The 26,935-nt window shown below is 45.0% G+C and overlaps 2 protein-coding genes across 6 annotated transcripts in view; both read right to left on the bottom strand.

Annotated features, from left to right (window-relative positions):
- Positions 1-1,792, bottom strand: part of ccdc120a (coiled-coil domain containing 120a) — a 37,166-nt gene extending 35,374 nt beyond the window's left edge. Inside the window, exon 1 of the mRNA XM_005747990.2 lies at positions 1,436-1,792. The gene's annotated coding sequence lies outside the window, so the exon portion shown is untranslated. The remainder of the gene's footprint in view (positions 1-1,435) is intronic.
- A 4,916-nt stretch (positions 1,793-6,708) lies between these two features.
- hcfc1b (host cell factor C1b) lies at positions 6,709-26,682 on the bottom strand. 5 transcript variants are annotated; one of them, XM_013914617.1, is made up of 33 exons: positions 26,194-26,371; positions 21,814-22,026; positions 19,645-19,793; positions 19,208-19,368; positions 18,923-19,125; positions 18,638-18,722; positions 17,527-17,633; positions 17,151-17,330; positions 16,742-17,065; positions 16,509-16,654; positions 16,107-16,277; positions 15,790-16,014; positions 15,574-15,687; positions 15,086-15,284; positions 14,660-14,775; positions 13,268-13,406; positions 12,276-12,442; positions 11,950-12,115; positions 11,822-11,829; positions 11,552-11,731; positions 11,180-11,305; positions 10,991-11,074; positions 10,843-10,909; positions 10,610-10,746; positions 10,354-10,530; positions 10,083-10,281; positions 9,289-9,444; positions 8,585-8,790; positions 8,392-8,499; positions 8,120-8,305; positions 7,716-8,025; positions 7,582-7,630; positions 6,709-7,021 (listed from the first exon to the last, which is right to left on the bottom strand). In XM_013914617.1, the coding sequence occupies exons 1-33, from the start codon at positions 26,258-26,260 to the stop codon at positions 6,982-6,984; spliced, it is 4,965 nt and encodes a 1,654-aa protein (XP_013770071.1). In that variant the 5' UTR covers positions 26,261-26,371; the 3' UTR covers positions 6,709-6,981. The 5 variants fall into 5 exon arrangements, with proteins under 5 accessions (XP_013770071.1, XP_013770073.1, XP_013770072.1 ...); XM_013914619.1 differs by lacking the exon at positions 26,194-26,371 and adding an exon at positions 26,539-26,682 and having other exon boundaries at positions 11,552-11,829; XM_013914618.1 differs by lacking the exon at positions 26,194-26,371 and adding an exon at positions 26,535-26,682 and having other exon boundaries at positions 11,552-11,829.
- Positions 26,683-26,935: the final 253 nt, after the last annotated feature.

Consider the following 26,935-nt stretch of genomic DNA (forward strand, 5'->3'; position numbering starts at 1 on the left):
AGGGAGGAAAAATAAGGGAAAAGAAAGAAGGAGGTCAAAATAATGGTTCTACCGCCATCACAGCCGTGGGGGCTCCGCCCACCTGCAGTACTGTAGAGAGTACTAGTAACGCCATTGGATGAGAGCATGAAGGAAAAAGTACTTTACAGAGGTGCAGTTTTCATGTACTTCTAAGTATTTCTGTGTTAGGACGGTTTCTGCTGCAACTTCATTATATTTCAGATGCAAATGTTTGTACTCCGTAAAAATTTATTTTAAAGCTTTCATAACTTTTTCTTATTTTGCACATTTTATGATATAGTTCTGTTTGAATTATTACTGTATTTATTGCAGAGTTATGGCAGCTGACTCTCAGTATTGTAGACATATATGGCAGATAATTTTACCAAAGTAACAAATAATAAAACTAAAGATATTTTCTTCAGAATTATTTTTTAATTTAGTTTTGGTTAACTAAAATAACTTTTGGAGTAATTCAGGTTTTTTGCGTGTGTCACATTTTAATTTAGATATTCAAAGCGAGGCCCTATCATGATTTTGTCTTTATGTCCTTATGGCTTAAAGCACATCCAGCTCCTTTCAGGGGCTGTAATTTACAAAGCAAATATCATGTTCTATTTATTAAGACCTAAAGCTAGTGATACAGCCAATAAACTCATCAAGAATGTGTTTGCTGGGCTCGTAGATCAGGTAGGAAGTGGAGAAGTTTTCTCATAGACTTCTATTCCATTGAAACCAGGTAAGTCGCCCCCTATACTCGCGAGAATGCATGTTTAAGACAGGGACTGGTTTCAAGAGAAAACAGGAGATGAACCCCGACATATATGTACAAACATGCATATACCACACACACACACACACACACACACACATTCAGACACACACCTACACACTCTCACACACACACACTATACCCTGGGTCTGTCCGTCAAGTCAGTGTTTTATGATCCTGAGCAGGAAAACTGGGAAAACCCTCCAACCTTTCAGTAGATAATTATTAATAAATAATTACAAACCGATATGTAACATCGCGCGCAGGAGCAGCAGCGGCGGCAGCACGTGGCGCTGGGTGTGACGCGCAGCCACAACAACAACACTGCTGTCAGATCTCATCATCGCAGCGGCTTCGGTGTTAAAATCAGCCTCACTCAGGATTTTTCTGTCTCTGCGGAAAAATCCGGCACAGCTGCAGAGCACACCTCCGAGCCCGGCCCAGCCTTCCTCCCGCCGCCGCCCTCTGAACTGTGACCGGATTTGTTAAAGAGAGGCTAGGTGGACTCGCGGCACCGCCTCGTGCAGCTCGGCTGCAGCCCGCAGACATGCAGACTAAAAACAGCGATTTTTTGAATGGAGTCTGGCGGAGCGGCGGGGAGCCAGCCGGGGCCGTGTGCGCAGGCGGGTGACAGAGCTCCTACCTGCTGGCCTGACCCTTTACCTGCAGCTCCTCCGTCACAACGTCCAGGTGCCGCTCAGCTGATTGTCTCCCGCTGCGGCTCGCGCTCAGCCTCACATCAGCTGGACTCTGCGCGCCGATTGATGACGCCGACGGTCGCCTCGCGCGTGCAGCGATCCGATCAGTCATGTAGGGTCGACACTCTGTTCATCACTCTTCATCCTCCTCCTCGACACGGCGGCCACTCTCTGTGCTCAGTGAAGCTCCATCAGCAGCAGCAGCACGAGGCGCGCTCACGACGCCAGCACCATGCGGCGGGCATGCGCACGCCCTCGCCCGACTCCAGCAGGAGGTCCCTTCATGTTTCACAACGCGACGTGTCTGTGAAGGTTCTCAGTCATCCAGGTCATCGTAGTCTAAGGAGCTTGGAAAGAGAAGCCTCTGGACTTCTTTAAGTTTATGTTTCACCTCTCATCCGCGACGATAATCAGAGGAAACTGTATCTGATGTAGATCCATCCGCACACCTACATCAGTCTGCTTACACCACGCTTTTTTCATAACTTGATTTATAAAACACGTTTCAGCCAAAAACTAAGTTTTAAAAAACGTCTTAGTGAAGGTCATAGACTGGATATAAAGGATGGATGAAGTGCCTTCCTTTTCCGTGACCAGCAGGGGGCGACTCATCTGGTTTCTCAAAGAAAGAAAAGAAAAACCTTTTAATTGTTCTTATTCATGTTACTGTGTCTGACTAATAAGACTGCACTGCTGGACAGTTCTATAATGTGTAACAGTGGTCAGCCTTAAAATAACTGCTTTGTCTCCAGCTCTGTTCTTTTCGGAGCGATGAAACGTATTTGACCAGTGCTCATCTGTCAGTGTTATACACTGCAACACTGTTTAATCAGTTTAGCATCAGGTCAGTTAAACTGCCAGGTATATTGATGTGGTCAGAGGGTTGTTAATCAGTTTCATCTGCTTTGGCATTAATGAAACTAACAACAGCGGAGCAACAATGACACAACCCCAAAAACAGGAATGGTTTTACAGCTGACAGCCACCGACATTTTTCCCTCTTCATCTTTTCTGTATTTTACTAGTTTAGCAGTTGGCTAGGGTCAGCGTCACTACTGGTAGCATGAAGCGATACTTGGACCTTGCACAGGTAGTCCAACTCCTCCAGGATTTCACCCATTACCACAAGGTTTGCTGTGGCACAGTCTCAGGAGCATGGAGGAGATTCCAGGAGACAGACAGTTACTCTAGGAGAGTTGGACAGGGCTGTGGAAAGCCCTTAATCCATCAGGAGGACCAGTATCTGCTCCTTTGTGCAAGGAGGAACAATGAGCACTTCCAGAGCTACAAAATGACCTCCAGCAGGCCACCGGTGAGAACGTTTCTCACAAAACAATCAGCAACAGACTTCATGAGGGTGGGCTGAGGCCCCGGCATCCACTAGATCCAATAGTTCACCTCTGGGACAGTGCCATCCAGACTGTCCAGAAGCTCAGAGAAGGCCTGGTTCAGATCTGGGAGGAGATCCCACACACCAACCTCTGAAGCCTCATTAGGAGCATGCCCTGATGATGTCAGGTATGCAAAAGTGTTCCTTTAATTTGCTTCCTTTTCTCATTTGACTTTGACGTAAAAGCTGGAACGTGTTCCAAGAGACTGTATACATAAATACCGATTTCTTGTAGGCATCAGTGAAAATGATATGAACACTTTCCATCACAACAAGTGCAGTCTCTTCACATTTCCTCCTTTTACTGAGATGAATGTCTGTGTGCAAGAAGAGACTTGAAGCCAGGTACGATCACTGTGCTCCCTCTGTGATGGAAACCCTCCCATTCCACATGATGAATGCTGGAACAGCTCCAGCTCTGACGGAGGCCGGGGCAGTAGGTCTGTGTGATCAGCTGGTGAAGAAAAATCACATGTAAGCTTGAAAACTCAAAAGGAAAACAAGTCATTTCACCTTTACGTGAACCACAGGGATCACGAAAAATCAACTTCACTCAGTGATAAAGTCATGAAAACCAGCTTTCTGTAACAGGCTGGATCTCTAGTTTCAAGTCAAACACTCGAGATGTGATTGAAGTGCAGACTTCCAGCTTTATTTCCAGGGGTTTAACAAAACTGCTGCATTTCCTGAACGAGGATTAAAGCCATTATTGAACACCGTCCGCCCTGTTTGTTAGAGGCTTTAAAGTAATTCAGTAAGTGAAGTCTTGACTGATGGATTTAAAATCCACTGTGATGGTCTACAGAGCCAAAATTACAAATACTGTCTGAATACATACATACCTAAATGTGTGTTTTGATTGTTAATCATATAAATATGTTGTTGAAAAAATATAAAAACCCATCAAATCATTTTAGGTTGAACTTTACTCAGTGAGCAATATTTAAAAACATGAATATGAGCAGAAGGTGACCTGCAGAAAACGTGGAAACAGAAACTCTGGTGACATCTGGCAAACTGTGAATCAAATGTGCATCTAAATTCTCCGAGCAGCTCAGTTTGACTCGGAGCAGCACATCTGAAGGGTTAATTCAGAGAATAATCCTGCCGCTGGGACGAATCCAGAAGAATAGCTCCCCACCTACCACCACCACCCACATGTGCAGAAACACAATGAGGCTTCAGGCTAAGCTGCTCCTGTTTCCGCTGATTTCTGCTCAGATGATGTTTAAATCTGCTGCTGCTTCCTCTCTACTGTACTCCAATTACTATTTGACTGACTTTCAGCATCTGATGATGTGAGCAAGCGCTTTGGTGACAGTAGGAAGGAAAAACTCCCTTTCAACAGGAAGGAGCCTCCGGCTCAGGGTTAGGGAGGAGCAGCCATCTCTTGTGAGCGGTTGTGGGGAGGAAGGAAGCATCTTCTTCTTCAGGCTCTCGTCTTTAAGAGTGCATCTCTCCAAAAAATTAGAATACTGTAAAAAGTTGTGTAGTTAATACTTTAATTAAAACATTTCATTTCATTAAAGCAGTTATACTTTAATTAAAACAGGTAAACTCACAGTAAAACATTTTAAGCCTTTTATTTTGTTTAAATTTTGATGATTATCGCGTATGGCTCAGACATCTAGTATCTTGAATTATGATATTTCCTACGATCATTGAAAAAAGGATCTCCATTATGAAATGTCAAACTTCTGATCAGTTGTGTATGCACACAGAGCATTTGGGGCTCCTTTACCACAAATCACTGCACCCGTGTGGTGATACATGGAGGTGTTCAGCTCGGCTGTAGTTTTGGGTCAGATGTTTCGCCTTCTTGAAAATACTCCACAAATTCTTTGAGGGGCTCAAGTCAGGCAGGTGAGTTGACTGCCCGCTCAAACACAGGTAGCTGTTTTGGTGCTTTACGCCCAAAAAGGAAAAGGAAATTAGCATCTTTGTTGACTTTGGACTTGATAGAACACACTGGACCGACCACCACCGGCACGATCAAGCAGACCAACCCATCAGACTGTGGAAACATTAAAGACTTTTCAGTCTGTGCCTCTCTATTGTAGCTCCAGATCTTGATCTCCAAATTAAGTGCAAACTTTACTTCAATGAAAAGAGGACAGTCCAGATCTTTTTCTCCTCAGGCCAGGCCAAAACACTCCTGATGTGGTCTCAGGCTCAGGAGTATCTGGAATGTGACAGGTGTGCTTCCTGTGGCAGCTCTTTATGGAACGACTTCACTCTTCGTGAAGTTCTACCGTTCTTGAATAAACTTGTCTTGACATCACTGTTTCCTGCAACACTTTTCCCAACTTTCCATCAATATGCTTCCATTCGGCACTCTGTGAACAGCCAGCCTTTTCAGCGGTGACCTTCAGTGGCTTAACCTCATTATGGAGGGCACTGATGGTCATCATCTTTCACGTTAGCAGCTTCCTCATGACTGTGCTAGAAATATTAGTTTACCTTTTTAGTTGTGATGAACAAAAAGGAAAAAAATGTAACACTATATAATAAGGCCCACAAGTAAGGCTGTGAATGCCCCGTAATTAAACTGAATTTCAATTTAATCATGTTTACCTACAAATACTTAAAGGTAGGCACGAGTAACAAGTCAGGTAACGATGGAGCCTTTTTTCACCCCTTTCACAATCAGGGTTTAAACAAAACTTTCTAAAGGTGAATCTCCTTTCCTGGTTTCCTGAGGTTAGGCAAGAATAAACCATTCCAGCAGTAAAAATGACGCAGTTATACTGTAAAAGTATTTACAGTATAATTTGTGTCTCCTTTCCCAGGGCGGGTTTAGGCACTACTTCAAAAGCAATTCTTCAATATTTCTTCGTCCTGGTAAAACAGATGAAACAAAGTACTTTAAATAGTCATGTTGACTTTTTTGTCCCGATTGTTTGTGTCTGTCACATTTTGTTTGTTCTTGTTCCAGATTTTGAACACCAAAAACCAATATCCATGCCGGACTTCCTCCTTTGAAGGAGGTATAATTCTCTGTATTATTACAGCTCTGCTGTTGCAGCCAGGCTTCCTTTCAATCAGCCTCTCTATGTTCTGCAAACACTTAACTGCAGACTATTTTGCATAATTTGAGTCTTTTCTGAGATACAAATTAAAAAATGATTCAAAAAGCCCCAAACTATGTTTAATGCTTGATCCAGCACTTGGATTGGTGTAGCCTGGTGGTGGCTGGTATGTAAGAAAACTGGGAGAACTGATGGTGACCGAGACCTTCGGCTCAGATTAGATTAACAGTTCCTACTCCCGTTATACGAGCCTATTTTATTTAATAGAAAACTCCAAAATTTACACTCTTTTTCTTTTCAAGGCCATCCAACACCCTTCGAAGGACCAACATTAGCTGCCAGACCATATGTTTGACATCAGGGACATAAAAGCTACACTGCTCAGATATGATTAAGTTACAGTAGATTACAAATCAGCTGATTCTGAAAGGGTCAGGTGGAGAAATCACTGATTGCTGTTCGAAGAGCAGGAAATGTTCTAAAAATCTTTATTGTTTCTGAGAATATTCACAAACATCTGGTTTGATTTTCAAACAGCTCGAGTTTCCTTCACTGACCAATTTGTGAATGCTGTGAACAACAGAAGAAGAAACAGAAACCACAGAAGAAGAACTTTGAATAACCTGACAGACGTTTATAAAAATGAAAATAACATTTCAACGCTACAGGGAGAAAATAATTTACAATAGAGCTGGTTTAAACACCGCCCCTCTCTGCTGCAGAGGCTCCGCCTACAAACAGCACCATAAACTGTGACCTTTAAAACGACCTCAGACAGAGAGAGGGCAAGAGACATTCAGAGAGAGAGAGAGAGAGGGGGAGAGAGAGAGAGAGAGCTACCTACATATAACTCAAATAAATTCAAATTTTAATCCCATTTGGAGAAATGCTGTTGACTCTGTCCAACATTGTCTCCATGACAACAGCAGAAAGAAGCAACAAAGGAAGAAGAGTTCTGATTGGTCAAAAAAAAAATGTACAAATATCCTACAAGTCTTTTGTTTTGTTTGTTTCCAGAGTCCCGCCTCCTCCTGGTTCTGGCAACCAAGCAACAGTAACCAATCACAGTCTTCAGGAGAAAGTCGACTCCTCCTATTGGTCGGTTCTGAACTTCTTTGGTCCAGCAGATTTACTAGAGACAAAACAAAGAGGTTCAGTGAGATTTAAAGAATGACTCTACTCATTTCAGCTTTGCATGACTCACAGCTCAGAATAATCCTTCTTTATCTTAAAAAACAAAAAAAAAAACTTAATTTAAAAAAAGCTTAATTTAATTATTGTAATTTCGTCCCTTCTAGTCACTACAGTATAATTTCCTGCTGGGAAACTTCAACATATCCAGGATCTTTCTGTTATCCGCTCCGTCAGGTCAGGCGGCCTGCAGTCATGGTGACTACAGCCCTGTGGAGGGGCAGCATGTACTGCAGTCGAAGCGTTGAGGCTGATATTTAAAGTCTAAAATCACGATGAAAATAACTGAAGGGAGTCGGCTTCGCTCTTTTTTTTGCATAAAAATGACAGACAACTAAAATATTTTAGAACAGGAAACCGTCTGAGAAACACAAACGGAGTCTACTTGTGTAAAGTCAGTAAAATGGACTGGTACACTTTCACATGATCAAATGAATGTTGGGTTGTTCCCTTTTGTTTTTGAAATATAGAACAATAAAGTTGTGTCAAAGATGTCCTTACAGGTCTGCAGCGGGTCTCTTCACCGCAGCTTTGGGGTCTTTACTGGTTTCTACAGAAGACAGAAAAACAAACATGAGCTCCATTTTTCTCTGAAAAACATCAGCACACCTGATCCTGGTCCTGGTGGTTCTCACCTTGCAGCCACCGGACCTGCGTGGCGGGACCGTAGCCCTTCTGGTTGCGAGCTGCAATGCGGAAGATGATGGCGGGTTTGGTTGTGTAATCGATGTGTGCGTTGGCGAGGCTGGAGGACTGGACCAGGCAGGACGGGTTGGGGCCACAGTAGACCCTCATGAAGGCCAGCTGGGTGGCACCAGAACCTGAACTGGAGGAGGAGGAGGAGGAAGCCTGGCTGGAGTGGATGGCCAGATAGACGGAGTACTCCGTGATCTTCCCCGACGTGACGGCGGGAGGCTCCCAAGTCAGCTGGGCCCCGTCCAGGTTCTGCAGGAGCAGAGGTCACATGAAAACATGAGGTTCGGCGCCCCCTACTGGTAACACTGCAGGATAATTGGCGGCCATAAAGCCCGCATCTCACCTTGCTGATCTTGATGGCACAGGGTGCTCCGGGGAAACCGGGCAGGCACGTTTTAAATGCCGACACCTCTGAGAACGCGCCACGGCCGCAGATGTTGATGCCTGCCACACGGAACTTGTAGGCTGTCCCCGGTTGTAGCTCCACCTTTCTCATTCGACTGTAGTCCGGGACCACGCCCGAGTCGTCCTGCAGGATTGGCGTCATCAAAGACATGATCAACAGGAACATCCCTGTAAACTGAATAAAACTTTATTTAAAGGCGGCGTTCTTACGTCAGGTGTGTTGTCGTCGTAGGGGACGTAGTAATGCGAGACCACCATGTTGGTGACTTTAACGATGCCGACGTCGAACCACCGATCCTCCTTCACCGACGTCTTCACCTGCAGGGGGCACACAGTTAGCCTTTTGTTAGCATGACGTTACGGTTTTGTTAGCATGTCATTAGCCTGTTTTTCAGTCGCTCACCGGCGCAGTCGGTGCGATGCCGTTGGGGGCCTCTGGCAGTGCGGCAGGTGCTTCATTCTTCACCTGCCCTGATGTCAGAGTGGGGGCGGGACCAAACGTGCTGGCCAATCGCGCAACAGCGCTCGTTACCGCCGATGATGCCAGCTCGTGTCCGTTACTCGTGTCGGCTGCCGGGTCATTGAGGCTGTCTGCAGGAGCAAGGCCCTCTGGGAAACACAAGACATAAAATCTTATAAGGCTCATAAACTAAGCAGCAGCAAAGTCATCAGCTGATCAGGTCTGATCAGTTATTGATCAGCTATCAGTCCTGTGAGCAGATTAAAAGTGATCAAGTTTAAAAAGAGCCAAACTCAGTTCTCTTAGAAATGAAGAAAATATTTTTGGTGTGCCTGTCCTTCGATTGTCTCCTAACTAACGCTCTATGACGCTGAATGAGAATCTATCCATGGACAGGTGAGTTTGAAAGCTTCACAGGTGACTTATTTGTTCCTCACACAGAGTTGGGATCCATTTACTTTACTGCAAGTGAAAACTGATCTGTTTATTTCCTCGTCAGTTTTATTTTTTTCTGTTTTCATGCCTAAATTCATAGACGTAAGGGCCGTAGAGATTCGTTTGTAGCTAAAACAAACAGCCTAGCAACAATGACAACATTTAAATATACAATAATGACACTAAGTTTAGACTTCTGACAGCAGGTGTACCTGTAGGGATGCTGCTGTGCTGTGGCTCCGGTTCTGGCTCAGGCTCCGGTTCTGGTTGGTGGATGTTCTGCAGTTGCTGCTGCTGTTGGACGAGCGCTGCCAGCTCCTGCTGAGTCAGAACGATGGGAATAGACTGCTCCGAGCCCTCTGCGTCACCTGCACAAGACAGAATAACATCTGTCATGAAGGCAACTATGTCACACTTGATCCACACATTTTGCTTTTAAACCTTTACTTTTGTTGCACACTCAGATGTGATGAGTGAGTGGTGGACCTGACTGTGAACCCGCACACCCATCAGCTAATGACTTGTGGTCGGCAGGTCATTAGCTGATGAGATTATCCTGGATAATCCCCCCTCTGTGATTCTTACAAAAACTGTAGCATACAAAATGAACTTCATGTTTTAATCAGTATGACCTGAAACTAGCAAGGGGAGTGAGCCGTTGAACTCTTAATGTTTCCCGAGGAGGCGCTTGATCAAATAAAGGGGAGAATTGGGAAACACTGCAGTTGGCTTATCAAATCCCTGACCCCAAAGAGCAAACAGCTGGAACTGGAAACATACAAGGACACAGATATAGCTCCAGCTGTTTGAAATCTTTGGCTGGTTTTTAGTGCTCTTATGGGATGAGCAGAGTAATCAGAACCCAGACATTAATGAAGCTGTGACGTTGTGAAACTGCAGTGGTAGCGAAAGTATGAAATAAGTGAAGTAACAGCTTTTCATATTCATGGAGTTTTTACGTCCACTTACGGCCAGACGAGTCTTTAAAATAATGACATCTTCTCACCGATATGTCCCGCTGCCTGCAGTACTGCCTGTATCGTCGCCTGCTGGGCCGCTTCCTCTGTTGCCGTGGTAACAGCCAGCTGATCCGGCATCAGCGCCCCTGTCACCATCAGGGTTGTCGTCGTCCCAGAGATGTCCTCGCCTCCGTCCCCTTCAGACGACATCAACTCCTGAGGAAGACCACCGTCTGAGGACGCCATCTGAGGGTGGGGACAAGCCAATCAGCTGCCTGTAGGTGAGTGTTTGTGCAAGTGTGTGTGTGGACGTCTTACCTGTGCTGCCGTATCACCGCCCTCAACATGAACGTGTAACACTGCCGCTGCTGATGACATCACATCCTCTGCTTGGCTGTCTGTCTGCATAGGCTCATCCCCCTCATCTGCTGCTGTGTCCATAGCAACAGCCTCTGAGGACTCCTCCCGTGGCTGTCCGACCAACGACGAGATCTCCTGCAGAGGCACAGACATGTTGGTGTAATGTGTCATAATAGTGATGCCACGGGTGTGTGTCCGCGTGTCTGCCTCTTACAGGTATGGATGGTCCTGGTGTGGGCGTGGCCTGTGTAACAGTAGTAATAGCTCTGCTCTGATTGGCTGCTGTGGAGGGGGGCTCAGATGTGGAAGGTTCTGTGGATTCCCCCTGTTGGCTGTCTCCACCCTGCTGAGCTGAAGACCACAGGACAGGAAATGAGGTCAGTTCCTGCTGAGAATTTCAGCTCTCGTTTTTCTTTGTCTTCAAAAAGTCAGGTGTGAGCAGGTTACCTGTAGCAGTAGTGGCGGTGTTGGTGGTTCCAGTCTCGTGGGTCTCACATGGTGGATTCGAACACACCTGAAACCAGAAACGTGCACCGTTACTCTTGTTTGTAAGTCTTTAACCTGCCACAACTCACCTTCTGATCAGCTGACTCACCTGTTGGAGCCCTCCAGCTCCAGCAGTGGTGGCAGTGTTGGTGGTCCCGGTCTCGTGGGTCTCACATGGTGGTTTCGAACACACCTGCAGACACAAACAGCTGGTGTTTAACTACAGACATCACCACACCTTCAACCAATGACTGTCCACCAGTAACCTGCATGTGTCAGGAGTCAAGCGCTCTCTAACCTGTTGGAGCCCACCAACTCCAGCAGTGGTGGCGGTGTTGGTGGTCTCACACGGTGGATTTGAGCAGGTGTTCAGAATGACAGCAGGTGGAGCTGACTGCTGAGCTGCAGGCTGGTTTGAACTCATCTGAGGAGGAGAAGCGGGAACATGATGGTCATACAGAATCAGCAAAAACCCTGCGAGCCCTTACAGGACTGAGTTTTTCCTGCACTGTTAGCTAAACCGTTTTACAGACTTGACTATGCGCTCCTATAACAACCACATGCACAGTGAGCTGGTCCTCAATTGTAACAGAATGACTGAGGAGAGTCAACTCAAGTTGAGTTGGTACTATGGAGAGAAAAAAAGAGGCATTAGACTCCATGAACGCACCTGCAGCTCCTGTCTCATGCTCGCTGAGGCCACCGTGGCAGTGTTAGTTGTTCCTGTCTCGTGCATCTCACAGGGCGGGTTTGAGCACACCTGGTTGCTACCGCTGATGTTTGCGCTAGCGACGGTAGCGGTGTTGGTCGTTCCCGTCTCGTGCGTCTCACAGGGCGGGTTGGAGCAGACCTGGTTGCTACCGCCGATGTTTGCGCTAGCGACGGTAGCGGTGTTGGTCGTTCCCGTCTCGTGCGTCTCACAGGGCGGGTTGGAGCAGACCATTGTCACTGCCGCATCATTAATAACAGCATAAACAACTTTGAAACAACGATCATATAGTTCAACGTGCATTACAGTTTATTTCGTGCAGCAGCTAAATAGAATACTTGTGGTACTGGTTTCTGTACCTGCAGCAACTGCACTTTCCCCAGTCTCGCCCTGTGCAGTAGTTGTTGTACTCGTAATCGTAGTACTTCCAGGTTCCTCTGAAGTAGGAGAAGCCATGATAGAGACTGGCAGATCCTGGACGACCGGCTGAGCCTCTGCACCGCTTGGTGTTGTGATCAGAGTCACCTACAGAGAGAAGTTACAGTATTACTACAGAATAATGGAGAAAGAAAACTGTAACTACTAAAAACAACTTCTGCTAGATAGTTGTTTTCATTTCCTGTCCAGTGTAACTGCAGTACTACAGTAAAGTATTCCAGTATTTCTCCAGTATTTGATGAATTACCTGCTTAGGTCCAGTGGCAGCTGTGGCTGTCGTGACCTGGCCAGCCAATGTGGCAACAGTTGCCAGGGTGGTGATTGGCGTTGCCAAGGAGGCGTTAACCTGAGCACCGGCGGTTCCTGCCACGGTAGTGCAGATGTTTCCTGTAACCGTCCCCAGATTGGAGACACCTGCAGAGGTAAAATCACAGGTGCTGTGTTTGGACTGGTCACATGTCCACTGACACTGAACAGACTTCGCGGGGGTGCAGTGCAGCAGCCGCTGGAACATTTTGGACAGCACTATCATCGCTGCTGCAAAATCGTGAGCCAGCTGGTCGTCGTCATCTCTGACCTCAAATTTGGTTCAGATTTTTAACCCTGCTACTTTTGGATAATGTAGGATGGATGCTGTTGCTGTAGTTTGCATGCAAATGTTTCACTGGTGAGACATTTTATACATGTAACATATTTTTAGTGTAGAAGAAGTTTTAATCATGCAGCCCTGGTGCCAGAACCGACCCACTAAAGGGTCTAGTGTAGCCCACTGGACAGCTTTAAGTGTGAAAAGTCAAGCTCTTTAGAGGCCTATGTCCCATAATCTTCTTCATACCAAAAACAGAACGTCTCGTGCAGTGAAAGGAGGCGTTTGTCTGGATATTAAAGCACAGACACATATAGTAGCAGAGGCAACAAAGACACGTCAATAATGCCAGACAAAAACACAAAGTGTGAAAATTCAAAATGTTTCAGGCTGATAAGGAGGACTACGTCATACAGCTGTTTCAACATCACACCCTGTGTATACTGCTTGTGAGTGTTATTAGAAAAAAGGTGCCATTAGAGTCTGGAGGAACTCAATGTTGCTCTAACGGGAGTTGATATGAGTATGATTGGTAGACATGTCACTGCAGCACTGACAAAACAAACGTGACAAATCACACATTGTCAGGCATTAGTTTGTAGCCTCGTAGCGACAGCATCCCCATGCTGTGAGGGTCAGTGCAGGTGGGTTACCTGTGGTTCCCTTGACAACCAACGTGGTTACTGTGCCGGGCTTGGTGCCAACACCTCCTGGCGAGACCAGTCTGACTCCGCTCATCGGGACGGTCCTGAGGATTGTGCCCGGCGTACCTGGAGCTCCTTTCAACACCACCTGAACACACACACACACACACACACACACACACACACACACAAATTAGTTACTGTGGGAGAAGTCTCCAGTTCTCCTATAGTCCGGAACACAGCATCATCTTCCTGTATTTACTCTTGTTGTCCCGCCCCAGACACACCTGACCAATGAGCAGACTGAATATTCTCATGTGGTTTGTAGTGATGTAAACAAAACAAACCAGCAACAAGTTTACAAACTCATCAACTGATTCAGACCAAAGTAAACAAACTACAGTTGTGAAAACAGTCTTAGAACAAAAAATAAATAAATCAATAGACACAGCTTTGTTAATCAGGGTTTCCATCAAAAACAAACAAACACAAAGACTCACTGCCTGTACAGTATTTGAACTGGGGCTATTACAGTTATTAAAAAATTAATAAAGTTTAAACCTGAGAGTGGAGAAAAGAAAAAGTAGTTAAGTGAAAAAACAAAAAGTACTAGATTTTTGGAAAAAACTAAACTTTATGACCTAGAACTAGAAAACTAAAAGGAAAAGAAAATATATTTAGTCTTAATATTTAACAGTTTTGTTAAAACCTGTCAGCACAACCAGCCTGATGAGGCTTGAGCTACAAATGCACTGAATTTAATAGTTTTAGCCATTTTAAATATCAATATCACAAATTAAAATTTAATGTGTAATCAATTAAAAAACATTAAATGAGAAAAAACAAAACTATAATAACTGTGATGACAGGCGGATCATGGTGACTGTGAGCCAATAACATGAACAACTGAAGAGAAAAGCTTTGCGGCCTCCTTGCTGCACGTTGTACACGCCACTTTAACCTGATGATAAAAGAGCATAAAGATGACAGCGATGTGGCAACAGAGGGTTCATGTAAAGGAGCCTCAAGTGTCTCATTGGGTATAATTTTTTTAATTGAATACTTGTGGGTTGGTGTCTAATGTAACTGATGTGGTGTCAAATGTGGCGGATGTGGCATCTAATGTGGCTGATACATGGAGTACATCAGATTACCGTCTATTAAACAAACACACGACCAACACAGACTTCCGAGGATTGTTTTCTGACAGTTTCTCGCAGATTTCTAAGCTTAAAGTTTTTTTCCTGATATTCTATAACCAACAAGTCTCATCAGTCTGATTCGTTCAGCCTGCTGTATTAGTGGTAGAAATAAAGTTTCATTTTACTGTCTGCATGTTCACGCATTACAGTGTGTGTGTGTGTGTGTGTGTGTGTGTGTGTGTGTGTGTGTGTGCATTACCTGTGTGACCCCCTGCTGGCCACCTGCAGACACTTTTGGCACGGTGGTGAGGATTTTTCCAGCGGTCCCTGGAGTCACCATCTTGGTAGTCAGGATGGTGATCGGACTGTTTCCACCTGGAAGGGAGGAGCTTCACTCAGTCATCCACCACATTAAACATTAAACTGGACTCACAGTGGTCCCACTTTCTTTCAGGAATGTTCCTGGGGGAGTGAAATGACCCCAATGTGGCAGTCGTAATAAGAGCCGGTCGAGTTCTCTTAATGCAGCAAAAGGTTTCTCTGCTTTTTTATCTCCTTTACCAATGAAACAACTGTTCTAACCAGGCAGAACCTACAACACTGAAACACTGAAGTGAGGCTATTGGATGTGTTACTGGCTCTTTAAATCATGTAAGGCTTTGAAGTGTGTGTGCTGGTGTTGTACCTGCGCCTCCCTGCAAAGCTGACACTGGGATGGTCTTAATGATGGTGGTTCCGGGTTTGGAGGCTCCCGGCGCGACGCCCAGGATGGTGGGTTTCCCTGCTGAGGATCCAGCCTGTGCCGTGCTGAGGATGGTGGTCTGCTTACCATCGGCAGACGATACCAACTTCAGGATGGTTCCTGCAGGGAGACCGCCCTTAGCCTGACAGGAAGCCGGAGGAGGAAGAATCGGGGTTACTGAGTTTTTTTAATTTTTTAAATTCTAGTCAGAGAAGAAACTTACATTTAACGTTGTATAACACCATGCAGATAAATTAATGACGTAAAAAAAAAAAAGAGTTCCCAAACTTTAAGCAGTTTTTAAATGGATTTGACTGGCGATTCTAAACATTGTTTATTAATCGTCCCAGTGAGAACTGAAACTGAAGTCAGGGGTGTCTCAGTATTCGTTTACAGAGGGGTTCAAACTCATCAGGACTCTGGGACCGTACCTGGAGGATCTGAGTTACTGCGTTGCTCCCAGCCTGGACCGTACCGGCACCACTCTGAACTGGTTTGGTCTGGACCACCGATACCACTTTGCCCAGGCTGCTGAGGTTACTGAGCTGATACAGAGGGAGGGATGATGTCATAAACAGCACTCTGACCCACATGCTGATATCAGATAAATTATCATCTAAACCAGCGCCGCAGCTGACATCACTCACCAGTGTCCCGCCTCCTCCCATGCTCAGTGGGCTGTTAACCAGAGTGATGGTCTTTGTGACTCCACCCACCACCGTCGTGACCACCTGAGCCTGCTGAGAGACGGTCACCGTGCCCGACTTATGGACCGTGATGATTGGCCTGCTGGGGGTCCCAGGGTTGGAGACAGAGGCCCCACCCACCTGGGCTGCAGCCGTCTTCAACATTCCCGTGGCCATGTTACTCACCTGAGAAAAAGAGCAAGATGTTACACGTCACCTGCCGCGTGTTCTGATGTAATCCTGCGTCTTGGAGGCGTCAAGTCGAGTTTTATCTTTACCACTTTGACAGGCAGACTGCTCGTTCCTGGACTGACAGCGACAGTCTTCACTAGGGTTGCTCCTGCGGGGACATTCAGCACCGTTGCTGTAGATGGAGGGATCTTCTGAGTCGCTGCAGCTGCCGCCGCCAATGCTGCCATGCCACTCATCTGAGGATTGCTGCCGATTGGCTGAGGGGAGACAGGAATAAGCCATCATAACAGGAACATTTGAAAAATATGAATGATAATCCATATCAAAGTTTATGACAGTATACAAAGTGTTTGTTACAGGAACAAATCCCGTTTTACCAGATTATCCACGCTTACATGGACGACATGAAACAGTGCAGAGCGAAGTGTGACACCTGTACTGAGGAGGGTGGGAGGTGAGGTGAAAGCTCATAAGAAAGTTCTGTTTACCGTTTGACCGGGCTGAGCAGGTACCACCATACGAACACCTGCAGGAAGTGTCGTCACACCAACTGGCGACTTGGGCATGGCCTGTCTCACTGTGACGATGGAGGCTCCGCCTGTTGTACCTGGAGCTGATGGCACTTTCAAGATTGCTGCAGAAACAAAAAGATAGGTGAGGGACATTCATGTGTACCTGCTCGACCACCACTACATCTACCTGTGCAAGTGTGGAGACCCACCTGGTGCTTTAGCAGCTGCAGCCAACGGGGTTCCAGCTACAGATGCAGTGGGAGTAGGGATGAGTGTGATGCCGGACAGGGGGACAGTTTGGTTGGCTGGTACTGCTGTGACGGGGGCAGAGCTTTTGGGGGAGCTGGCTCCAGGTGTGGCAATAGTGGGGGAAGGGGTTGTGGCAGGTGAGGAGGCCGCAGGTGTGGCAGGAATGTCGTACTTCTGCAGCTGTAGCAAGTAGGTGTCTGCGGTCTGTGACGGCCCCCAGCTCACCTCCAGAGACGTAGTGTTTGCCCGCACCAGCTGCACCCGAGAGGGGGCACAGGGACGCTCTGAGAACAGGTCAGACAAATTATACCAGGTCAGACTGTCAGCTCAGGTAAAACAGCACTAGTACACCTCTGCTAGTGCACTCACCGGTCTCCAGGTACCAGAGGTCTTTGCAGCACACCTGGTTGTTCCAGGCCTTCCTGTATCCATCTCTGCCGCTCCAGATATAAAGTCTGGAGTTGATGGCGACGCTACAGTGACCTGCGCGAGCTCTGGGGATGTTCTCCTCTGAAGTGTCCATCAGCACCGTTTCCCAGCACATTGTGTCTGGAGGCAGACAAGTGAACACAGTTTTGTCGTTTGTGTGATGAATTCCTCTTTAGTTTCAGTTATTTATGCACATGTAGAACATCTGTTATGTCAGCAATATAATTTACATGACCTGCATGAACATGAGCGCTCAGCACCACACATGTGAAGAGCCACTGTGAGTGTTGCTGTGTATCTGAGTGTGTATTTGTACCTAGGTTGAGGCAGGCCAGTGTGTTGGTGCACTTCCACTCCTTCTCATGAGTCGCCACTTTAACATCATCCATCACCAGAGGAACCCAACCTCCAAAAACATACATCCTGAAAGAAAACAGTCGGGATTTCAGCGTGCAGTAGTAGAATACAGCTCAGACGTCTGGGATCACTTAAGAGTCCTTGTTTAGATATCTGACCCCCATCCATTTTCAGCCACTTATGCAGGTCCAGATTGTAAGGGCAGCAGTTTAAGCAGAAACAGTGTCTCCAAGCCATCTGACATAATCTCTCCTGTGTGCCTTCAGTTCTCCCACAAGTTCCAAGTTCATCAAGTAGACTGATTTCACTTTTCTTCAGTTATAGCAGTGCTCAAGATGATAGATTACTCCGTCACCAAAGTAACCAAAATACATCTAAAACGCACACATTAACCTGCCGTAGTTCCTCTCCGTCACACAGCCTAACTCTGGCATCTATCTGCTCCTCGTCTAAAGTTCAGTCACAACAGCAGCTGAATAACCAGCGTACTCCAAACATCCTTCTCCACAGAAAGGTTTTCCAGTTCCTCTTATTGAAACCTGAAGTGCTCAAAGATCATATATTCAATATCTCTAGAAACTTCTGGGTATTCCCCGGTGTTCCCACCCAGTTCCAGGTTTCCCCAGATAACCTCCAGATAGAAGCACCAGGACCACCTCAGCTGGCTTCTTTCAAATTTGGGCTGTTAACAAAAATCAGCCAACAACTGTGTGACTGCCAACAAAAAGAGCCATTCAGGGACAGAAAAGTTATTATAATAAAGGCTCTTAGGCCTTTACGACAGGCGTGTTGTGAGTGACCTCTGCTTTTGCAATTAATACAATAGTAAAAGTCACACTGTCGATATGCAAGTTCAGTACAGTGGCAACCTGATGACTAGATAGCAGAGCTGTCCCTTCAACCGCTGTTGTTTAAAGTCCTCAAGAGAGAAAAAAAAAGCTCTGGGATGCTGACACTTTATTTGAAATACAATCAAATCAAATCAAAAATAAACAAGGAGATCTCAAAGTGAATCCAGTCTTTTGAATGGATGCGTGCGTGCGTGCGTGTGTGTGGGGGGCTGCGCGTACTTGTTGTTGATGGTGGTGGCGGAGTGCAGACTGCGAGGTAGGGGGGCCGTCCCACCGAGGCCTGGTTTGCTCCACACCAGAGAGTCTGTGTTATGAAGAAGACAGGAGCCAATCAGAAGTCAGTACAGCTTTTTTTGGACTCGAGTGTCCCATTTTTTGATTGGTTTTTTTTTTTTTTTTGCTCTGTTTACTTCAGACCAGATGTTTTGTAAATTTAACAGCTGTTGAACCAGGACACTCGTCTCCACAGAACTACACAAACACTCAGCAATGACGCCACCTCACCTATGTCGAGGACCCACAGGTCCCCCAGCCGGCAGCCACTCATGCCTCCGTAGATGATTAACCTGCTGGCCCCGTGGTTTGTCGTCACCACCGCCGTGTGACTCTCTCTGGGTGGTGGTGATGGGCCGGACGTTGCTGGAATCTCCCAGCCGACCACGCTGGAGCCCGGCCGCAGCTCCAGACAGTACAGGTCATTCAGGTATCTGAGGGCAGAGGTCAAAGAACAGGCTCAAGGTCTGTATCTGGACCAATAGTTTTTTTGCTCTGGCTCCCAACGTTTCCTACCTGGGGATGTTGTTTTTGGGATCTTCGCTATCGTTGGCAAGTCCACCAAAAAGGTAGCACCGGCTTCCAATCAGAGAGAAGCTGTGTCCAAGACGGGGGCAGGGGGGTGGGCCATTCTTTGGCGCTTTGGCCTTCAGACGTTTCCACTCCCAGCGACTCGCCTGAAGGTATAAGGTGTTACATAGTGAAACTTTCATGAGCTTTATAAAGCTTCATAAAGACTTACAGGCTCTGCAGACACTTTGCATTACTGTTTTTACTACATTTACAGTTGGAATGAATGAATAAAAAAAAAGAAAGAAAGAAAGAAGCGTAGCCATGCTAATCAGCTCTGTACCTACAGGCTAACACACTGCTGTCTACACCATCAATCGTCATCTGTGATAGTTAGCGTCTGACCATCCAGAGACCCCGCTCCCTGCAGTAGCATCACTGACCTGCAGCTCATATAGGTCGTTGCTGTATTTGCCGTACTCCACCATCCCTCCGAACACCAGCAGCCTCGTCCCATCACACACGAAGCCATAGGCGGCACAGCCGGGGGGGATGTCACCACGGACTGCAGGGATGAACCACTGATTGGTGGCTGGAAGTCAGATTGGTCAGATGTTATTCAGGATGTTCCTGATTTTCAGTGTTTCATGATAGCAATGTAACTTCTCGACCCAGTTGGGACCATTAAAAGAGTCACTGTGAAATCTGGGAGACTGAACTGAACCTCTTAAGACATGCTCTGACACCACACACACTACGAGTAGGGATGCAGGAATCTAATATTTGGTTGGAACATCGGATCAACCCCCCACTCAGAAAACGGGACCTGCTTAATTTCTCCATATTTCATTTGTTGCAGGACAGCAGTTAGTGGGTGTGGAGGAAGCTGACAGCAAAGTGTCAGCAGTTTGGAGGTTTTTCATGCTTGCTACACAACACCTTTTCTTTTTATGTTTGCAAAATGTCTTTTGGTTAACAGCAAACTGTGGTTAAAGTGCGCTGACAAAACTGAAAAGCTCGAATGGGAAGATGATCCAGCCGCTCGAGTCTTATGTTCAGTCAGAGAGATTTGATACGTGGAACATACAGTTACACACTCTACATGGTAGACCCTAACAAGGTCATTGGTTTGGTCTAACACTTGCTGGAAAGATTTATTAAATTATGTTATTCACAGAGTTTAATGATCACTGTGACAAATTTTCATGACAAATATACAAATATTTCAAGAGATTTAAACAGGGACAATGAGAGAAATCCCCATTACAAACTTTAGAACTGATGTTATTAGAACTTGTGTTTTCCTGAAAAAAAGCTCATTTAGATTTGGAACATTTGCAGCCTGCAAGTTCACATCAACGAGATGTGAATTTGGCATGAAAACACAGACTACATACAAAAACGTTTAAATCTATATCAACTGAAAGAAACACATTCAACAAGCATGAACAGCAGCCCCAGAGAATGTTATTAAGGAAATAAAAGAGTACAAATACGCTTGACACCAATTGGCTCAAAATACATTTGTGCTTTGAACCTAAAGCTTTAGGAAATCATCAACAACACAATCTTCACACACAGCAATTAAGTTTTCTTAGATAACGTCTTGATGCATTCTCAATCATCCAGGAAAGTAAATATCCAAAAAGTTGATTCTGTTCATCTGGACGTAGCGTTTTGTGGGAGAAACGTTTCATCACTCATCCAAGTGACTTCTTCAGTCTCAGCTGACTGCAGGTTTCCCCAGTCATTATAAACAGTACATTGGCATAATGACTGAAACCAGCCCACTGAGGGAACAATGGGCTGGGAGGTCAGTTCCTTAATCTTAATCATGCAAATTCTCATGACCATTGATCAACAACCACTGATCAATAGCCATGAGTACCACACAAAACGCTAAGTCCCGATGAACAGAATCAACTTTTTATAGATTTTCTTAGATAACTGGTTTTTTTTAAATAGTAACTTTGCTTTCTGCTTATTTTATTAAAAATGCCCGATGTAAACGGAATAACTTAGTCAAGTCGTAAATATGTAAAATTTAGTGATACATGCAGATTTTTATCCGCAGTCGATTGCAGGTCAGAACCACGATAGAGAACGATAAAATAAAGACAACCATATTAAACAAATAACGACCCCACAAACCACTTGGACGCAAATACAAAAACACTAAAAACGAATTTTGAAACGTAAGTGTCTTTAAACTGGCTTGTTTTTAAAGTGTTTTTCTTTATTTTCTGCAGCAACGTGGGGGTGTGTCCATGTGACGTCAGCAATGTTTTCAGTAAAAACGCGCCATTTCTCTCTGTGCTTCTGCCAGAGCCGCCCGGTTAGCCGCTAGCTGTCTGCTAACCTTGTTAGCATGCGGAGCGGGGCTAGTAGGTTTTATTTGGTAGTCTGAGGTTAGCCTAGCGTAGCCTAGCCTAGCAGGCTAAGGGTTATTATTTATTGAGCATTTCAGCCTCATTAGTCACAAGCAGAACACATCTCCGCTCTCTTAGCTCTTTAGCACAGTTAGCTTCGAGATAGCATATAAATTAATTTAGCATGCAGCCACACAGACCATATTCATAATTATTTGGACACACGGAGCATATGAATCGTACCTGTGTTGTAGACATGCAACTCATCCACGATCCCCTCGTTCCCCCCGCCGAACACCACCATCAGCTCCTTAATGGCTACGGCCCTGTGTCCGTGCCGGGGCCGTGGGACTGGACCAGTCGATCCTACGACGCGCTTCCAGCGGGGCTGTAGCACCACTGGCCTCCTGGGTTTGGCTTCCATTGGGCTGTTCTCTTGGTGCGCTCCTCTCGGTCCTCAATGACAGACAAAGATCAAAATTCAGTCGCGAGTTTAAAACGGTATGCGGCTGGCATTAGCCCGCTAACTAGCGCCAGAAGCTAACTAGCCGGCTAATGTCCCTGACGTTGTTGTATGGCTAACTAGCTTCTGCTACCAGGATTAAAGAGCCGCTCTGTGAGCTGCGGTCTAACCCAGATCCGTCCCCTTTTATTGGACCCACTATATAAAAAAGCCTTCCTTTCTAGATCCAGCCGCAGACTCGGGCTCAGACAGAGACCACTGGGGTGCTATCCAGCCCAGTGGGCGCTGCTTGGAGACGGGAGGAAGCCGCCAATAGCAGCTCAGGCTAACACAAATGAGCATACGGCTGCTGCGTGCAGCGCTGTGAGGAGCCCCGGAGGCAGCAGGCTGCTATCAGACACGCAGAGCGGCCGGAGCGGGAGCCGCCATCTTGCTGCTAGCAGAAGCCGCTGAAAATGGCAGTGAAGCTAGGTGGCTAACAGCTAGCAGCTAACAGACAACTTCCTGTCCTCAGTAGTAACCTCTGTATACAAAACAGTGACTTATTAGCTCCGTGAGCAGCTTTCAGTCTACTGTATTAAACTTTATAACTTAATTTAATCTGTACATTTACAATAGTGGGAATAAATATTAATAAAAAACTAATTACTTCATTTCTAAAAGTCTGCTGAAAAATTCAAAATCACTTTACAATCTGAATACAGAATCAAAAACTTTGATCAGTTCAGCCATCATCTGCTCATATAGACCCCAAATGACAGAAAACTGCTGGCAGATTCAAATAACCTGGAACTAACTAATCTTATTACTGCATTTTTTTTATTTATTGTGTACTTATTACAAGAATGTATTTGATTACCTTCTTAGATAATTATTTTTTACACTGGAGTTCAAGGTTCAAGGTTCTTTATTTGTCACATGCATAGTTATACAAGTATAACACACAGTATAACTATGCATGGAGTCCGGAGGCATATAAAAGATTAATATAAAAGATTAATTAAAAAAAGCTAACCTTCATGTGTGAGTTTTGAAAGAAATGTGTAAAACTTGCTTGAATGACTGTTTTAAGTCATTATTTGTGCCTGAATGACTTGCAGCATTTAAACTCAGCAGTTCCAGTCAGGATGCAGAAGATCCTGGAGCTCTGGCCTGCTCTGATTAGCTGCCTCCCTGTCGGGTGACTGATGATGCTCTGGACACTGGAAAACTGACAGTTGTGGACTTGACTGAGCTGGTTGTTGAATGTTTGTTTAAACAGCATTGCTGCTGACAGGTAGCATAAATATGTTTCACCTCCAAACTGGGATTTTCCCCCCTGACCGTGTCACCCGAAAAAACTGGAGGGATTCGTAAAAGGCCCAGAGCTAAAAGTGACGCCATCGCCGTGCTGCTTCATCCACCCAACAGAAAAACACAAATTTCAACCTTGCAGAGAGGAAAAGCTGCAAATTTGGGATTCTTACACTTTTCAGTGCACATTATATTTAATTAAATTTTATAATTACATTAACTAAACGTTCGGCCCGAATTTAGTCAAAACACCCTAACCTTCCATCTTAGACACCTACTGGAGTGGTTTTCAAATGCTGTTTTTATGGGTGAAAGAGTTAAATATGCCACACAACGTGAATGTTTTCAACAGGACGTGACCCAAATTCTCATGGCCTGGTGCCTCGCCTGCCTCTGCCTGATGGCCCTGAGAGTTTGCCGTCATCTACCATTAACAACAACCAGTCAAAGCAGAGGGTCCCTCCAAGCAGACCCAATATAGCATCGACGTTTTTAGATACTCAAACAGAACAACACACCGGCGCTTCTGTGATAAACACACCAGAAAACTAACAGACTAACTGCAAAATAAACACAGAAAATTGTATTAAGGAACGGTTTACATGAAGTTGTTTTTAAAAATAACTTTGTGAACACTTGGATAGCTTCACCCTGACCTCGCCCATTATATAACACGCTATATTTAATCAGCCATTTTGCAGCGCTATTGACATTCTCTACAGTAAATGTCACAACAGAGCTCAACAGCTACTTTTTTATAAGGTCTCCGTTTCCAGAATTGAATTTCCTATTTCAGGAAATCCTTTTACAAAGAGTTTTAATCCTTGAACCGAGACAACCAGCTGAGAGGTGACCTTTGACCATAAAAAGATTTCATTAGTATTAAAAAAAAAAGAAAAAGGAAAATGGAAAAAAAGACAAAGGTTCAAAACTGTGTACATAATTACATAATTATATAAGGAATCACTCATCACATAATTAACTGCAAATCCAAGACTCCACAGCAAATGGCCGTAAACCCCTTAAATGCGATGCTTTCATTGTTGTAGGGCTTCTATGGTTAATATGTTGTACAATAACAGTTTGAATGGATTTTTGTAGTTTGTGTTGCGTTATGTTTAAGTATCGCCTCCTTGTTGATCTGGCACAGAGCTTTGCACCTGATGCAATCAGCACTCTTCTGGTTTCTAAAGTTTCACACTCTCAAAGCAACCTGATGATCATAGGTTTAAACATTTCCATGGCAACAGCGGCCTCCACCACAGATGTAGGATTATAGGTTGAAAAGTTCTACCCATTCCACCCAGGACATCTAGCCTATGTCCTGTAACTTTACGAATAAAATTCATTCTTGCTGACACAAGACTGTGGATTCTACAGCAGCACTATCATGGTTTTACAACACCATACGGAAGATCCTACATCTATCAGCTTAGACCATCACGGACCGGAAACTTCCAGTGTCCTAAAAATCAGGATAATCCGAGCAGCAGCACGTTTTGCTCAAGCTGAAATATTTTTCACTTGTACAGGCACATTCTCATCAGCTGCATCAAATTCACCCCATTGCCTAAGCTTTGCTAAGTATTTCATATGAAACCACCCCTGAACTGTTTGTACCACATCACTGTGTAATTAACTGTTAATTTTCTATTAGGAAAATTATGGCTCTTCATCTCACCCTATTGCTAGCACGGTCCTCCTTCACTACATTCATTAATCTTCTCTGTGGTCTTCCTCGTTTCCTCCTCTCTGGCAGTTCTATCTTCATCCTGCATCCTTTGTCCAATATATCCTCTATCCCTCGAATGCACATCTCAGCCTTGCCTTCCCTTTCAATCTCGGTTATCCTTCTGTCACGAGTTCCCAATGACGCTTGTCTGCACTTACTCCATCCACCCTTCTTCTTCACCTCTCTTGTGCACTGTCTGTTACTTTGGATGGCTGAACCCAGGTATTTAAACTCATCTACCTTCAAATCAAGCTGCAGTTTCACTGTTACACCTTTCTCCCTCTCATTCACACACATGTATTATGTCCTGCATCTATTACATTTAACTTCATAGAGAATTTTTTACATTACTATAGTGTAAAATTTACAGCTGAGCTTCTTTACACAGATTTGTATTTTAGATATTTATTTTTTGGACACATATACTTTAACAACATCAGTATCGTTGTTTTCACCGTGTCCTGCTAATGCTCTGCTGTTTGTTTCAGAAACATGGAAGTGCTTGCTGTGACCAAGTGGACAATCCAAACACAGCCAGCTGAACTCCCATTGAAACCTTACACGGGCTGTTTCACGTCGGAACAATTAAAAGCTCCGGTACACCTGCTGTTCTCCGCTTCCGGTTCGCTCGGCAGGTAACCGACGCACCTGGCAGCACTTTTATTTGCTGCTCAGTAACATTCATGACAACATAAGTGGAATCCAGCGCCACAGCTATTTGCTAGCTAATGCTAAAACCCACCGCTAGGATAAAGCTGTTAGCATGCACTCACAAAGCTAACCGGCTAACTTGTATAATGTTTTATTTATTTCGTATCTTCTTTATCACAACTGTAAATTAAACCTGGAGAAAAATCAAAACGTTTAGGAGCTGTTCTATGAGACATTTTAGATCCCCTGGGTGAAACAAGTATTTGTCCACCTAACCAAAACAAAACCATTTTCTCTCTACGGGAAGCCGGCGGGCTATCTGCCCATTCTGATCCGGAAACTGAGCGTAAAAGCAGACGTTAGCAATTCTGCAGGGCTGCTAATGCTAGTCTACTTTATTAATGTGCTGTTAGCAGACCGTTCTCGTGCTAACCAAAGATTATCATCGTTGTATCAGATAGCGTCCAACATTAGCTGAAATTACCACAAAGAGCTGCAGGTAGCCGTACGGATAGCTTAGCCAGCACAGAAGCTTCATTAATGATTAGCATCTGCTAAGTTAATAGTGGTTAACTGATGGAGCTTTCACCAAACTTCCTGTTAAAAATGATTCTTTAGCCCGCGGGCTTGAGTAGCTCTGGAACAGTTAATGTAGCTCAATAACGAGCTTGCATTAAATAAGTAGCTGGTTATGCTAACGGCTGTTAGCACTGACGTCCCTTCCCTCAACAAACATGGCGGCAGTACCGTTAACCGCTCAAACAGGCTGAAAAGTCGCGAGTAGCATTCGACCCGGTCCTGCCCGGTCCGGTCTGGAGTACTTACTCACTTTGCGGATTCTGTCGTGTACAGTCAGACTGAACTCACAGCAATCTTTCAATAGCTTCAAACGCTCATCTTCATCTTCGACATGCCGTTCAAAGGGACGCCATTTCCTCCCCAACTTCACGGCGCAATAGCGCACCCCTCAGGACATACACAAACACACAGCTACAGTCTTTCAGTAGAAATGGAAACTAAATGTCATTAAAGCAATCTAAAATAAATGAACGAAACAACTGGGTTTTAAAAACTTGTTTATTTAATTAAATTAATTAAATCAGCCAAACTATTTTTATAAATTGTCTCAAGTGAAGAACTAGTAAAACCAGTTAATTAACAATAATTATCTTCAGTGTTATATAGTTGCTTCAGTGAGTTTTATACTGTAAGATAAATGTTAGGGC

Source organism: Pundamilia nyererei, unplaced genomic scaffold (assembly GCF_000239375.1).
Source record: "Pundamilia nyererei isolate P.nyererei 1_Seehausen unplaced genomic scaffold, PunNye1.0 scaffold00210, whole genome shotgun sequence".
Taxonomy (NCBI): domain Eukaryota; kingdom Metazoa; phylum Chordata; class Actinopteri; order Cichliformes; family Cichlidae; genus Pundamilia; species Pundamilia nyererei.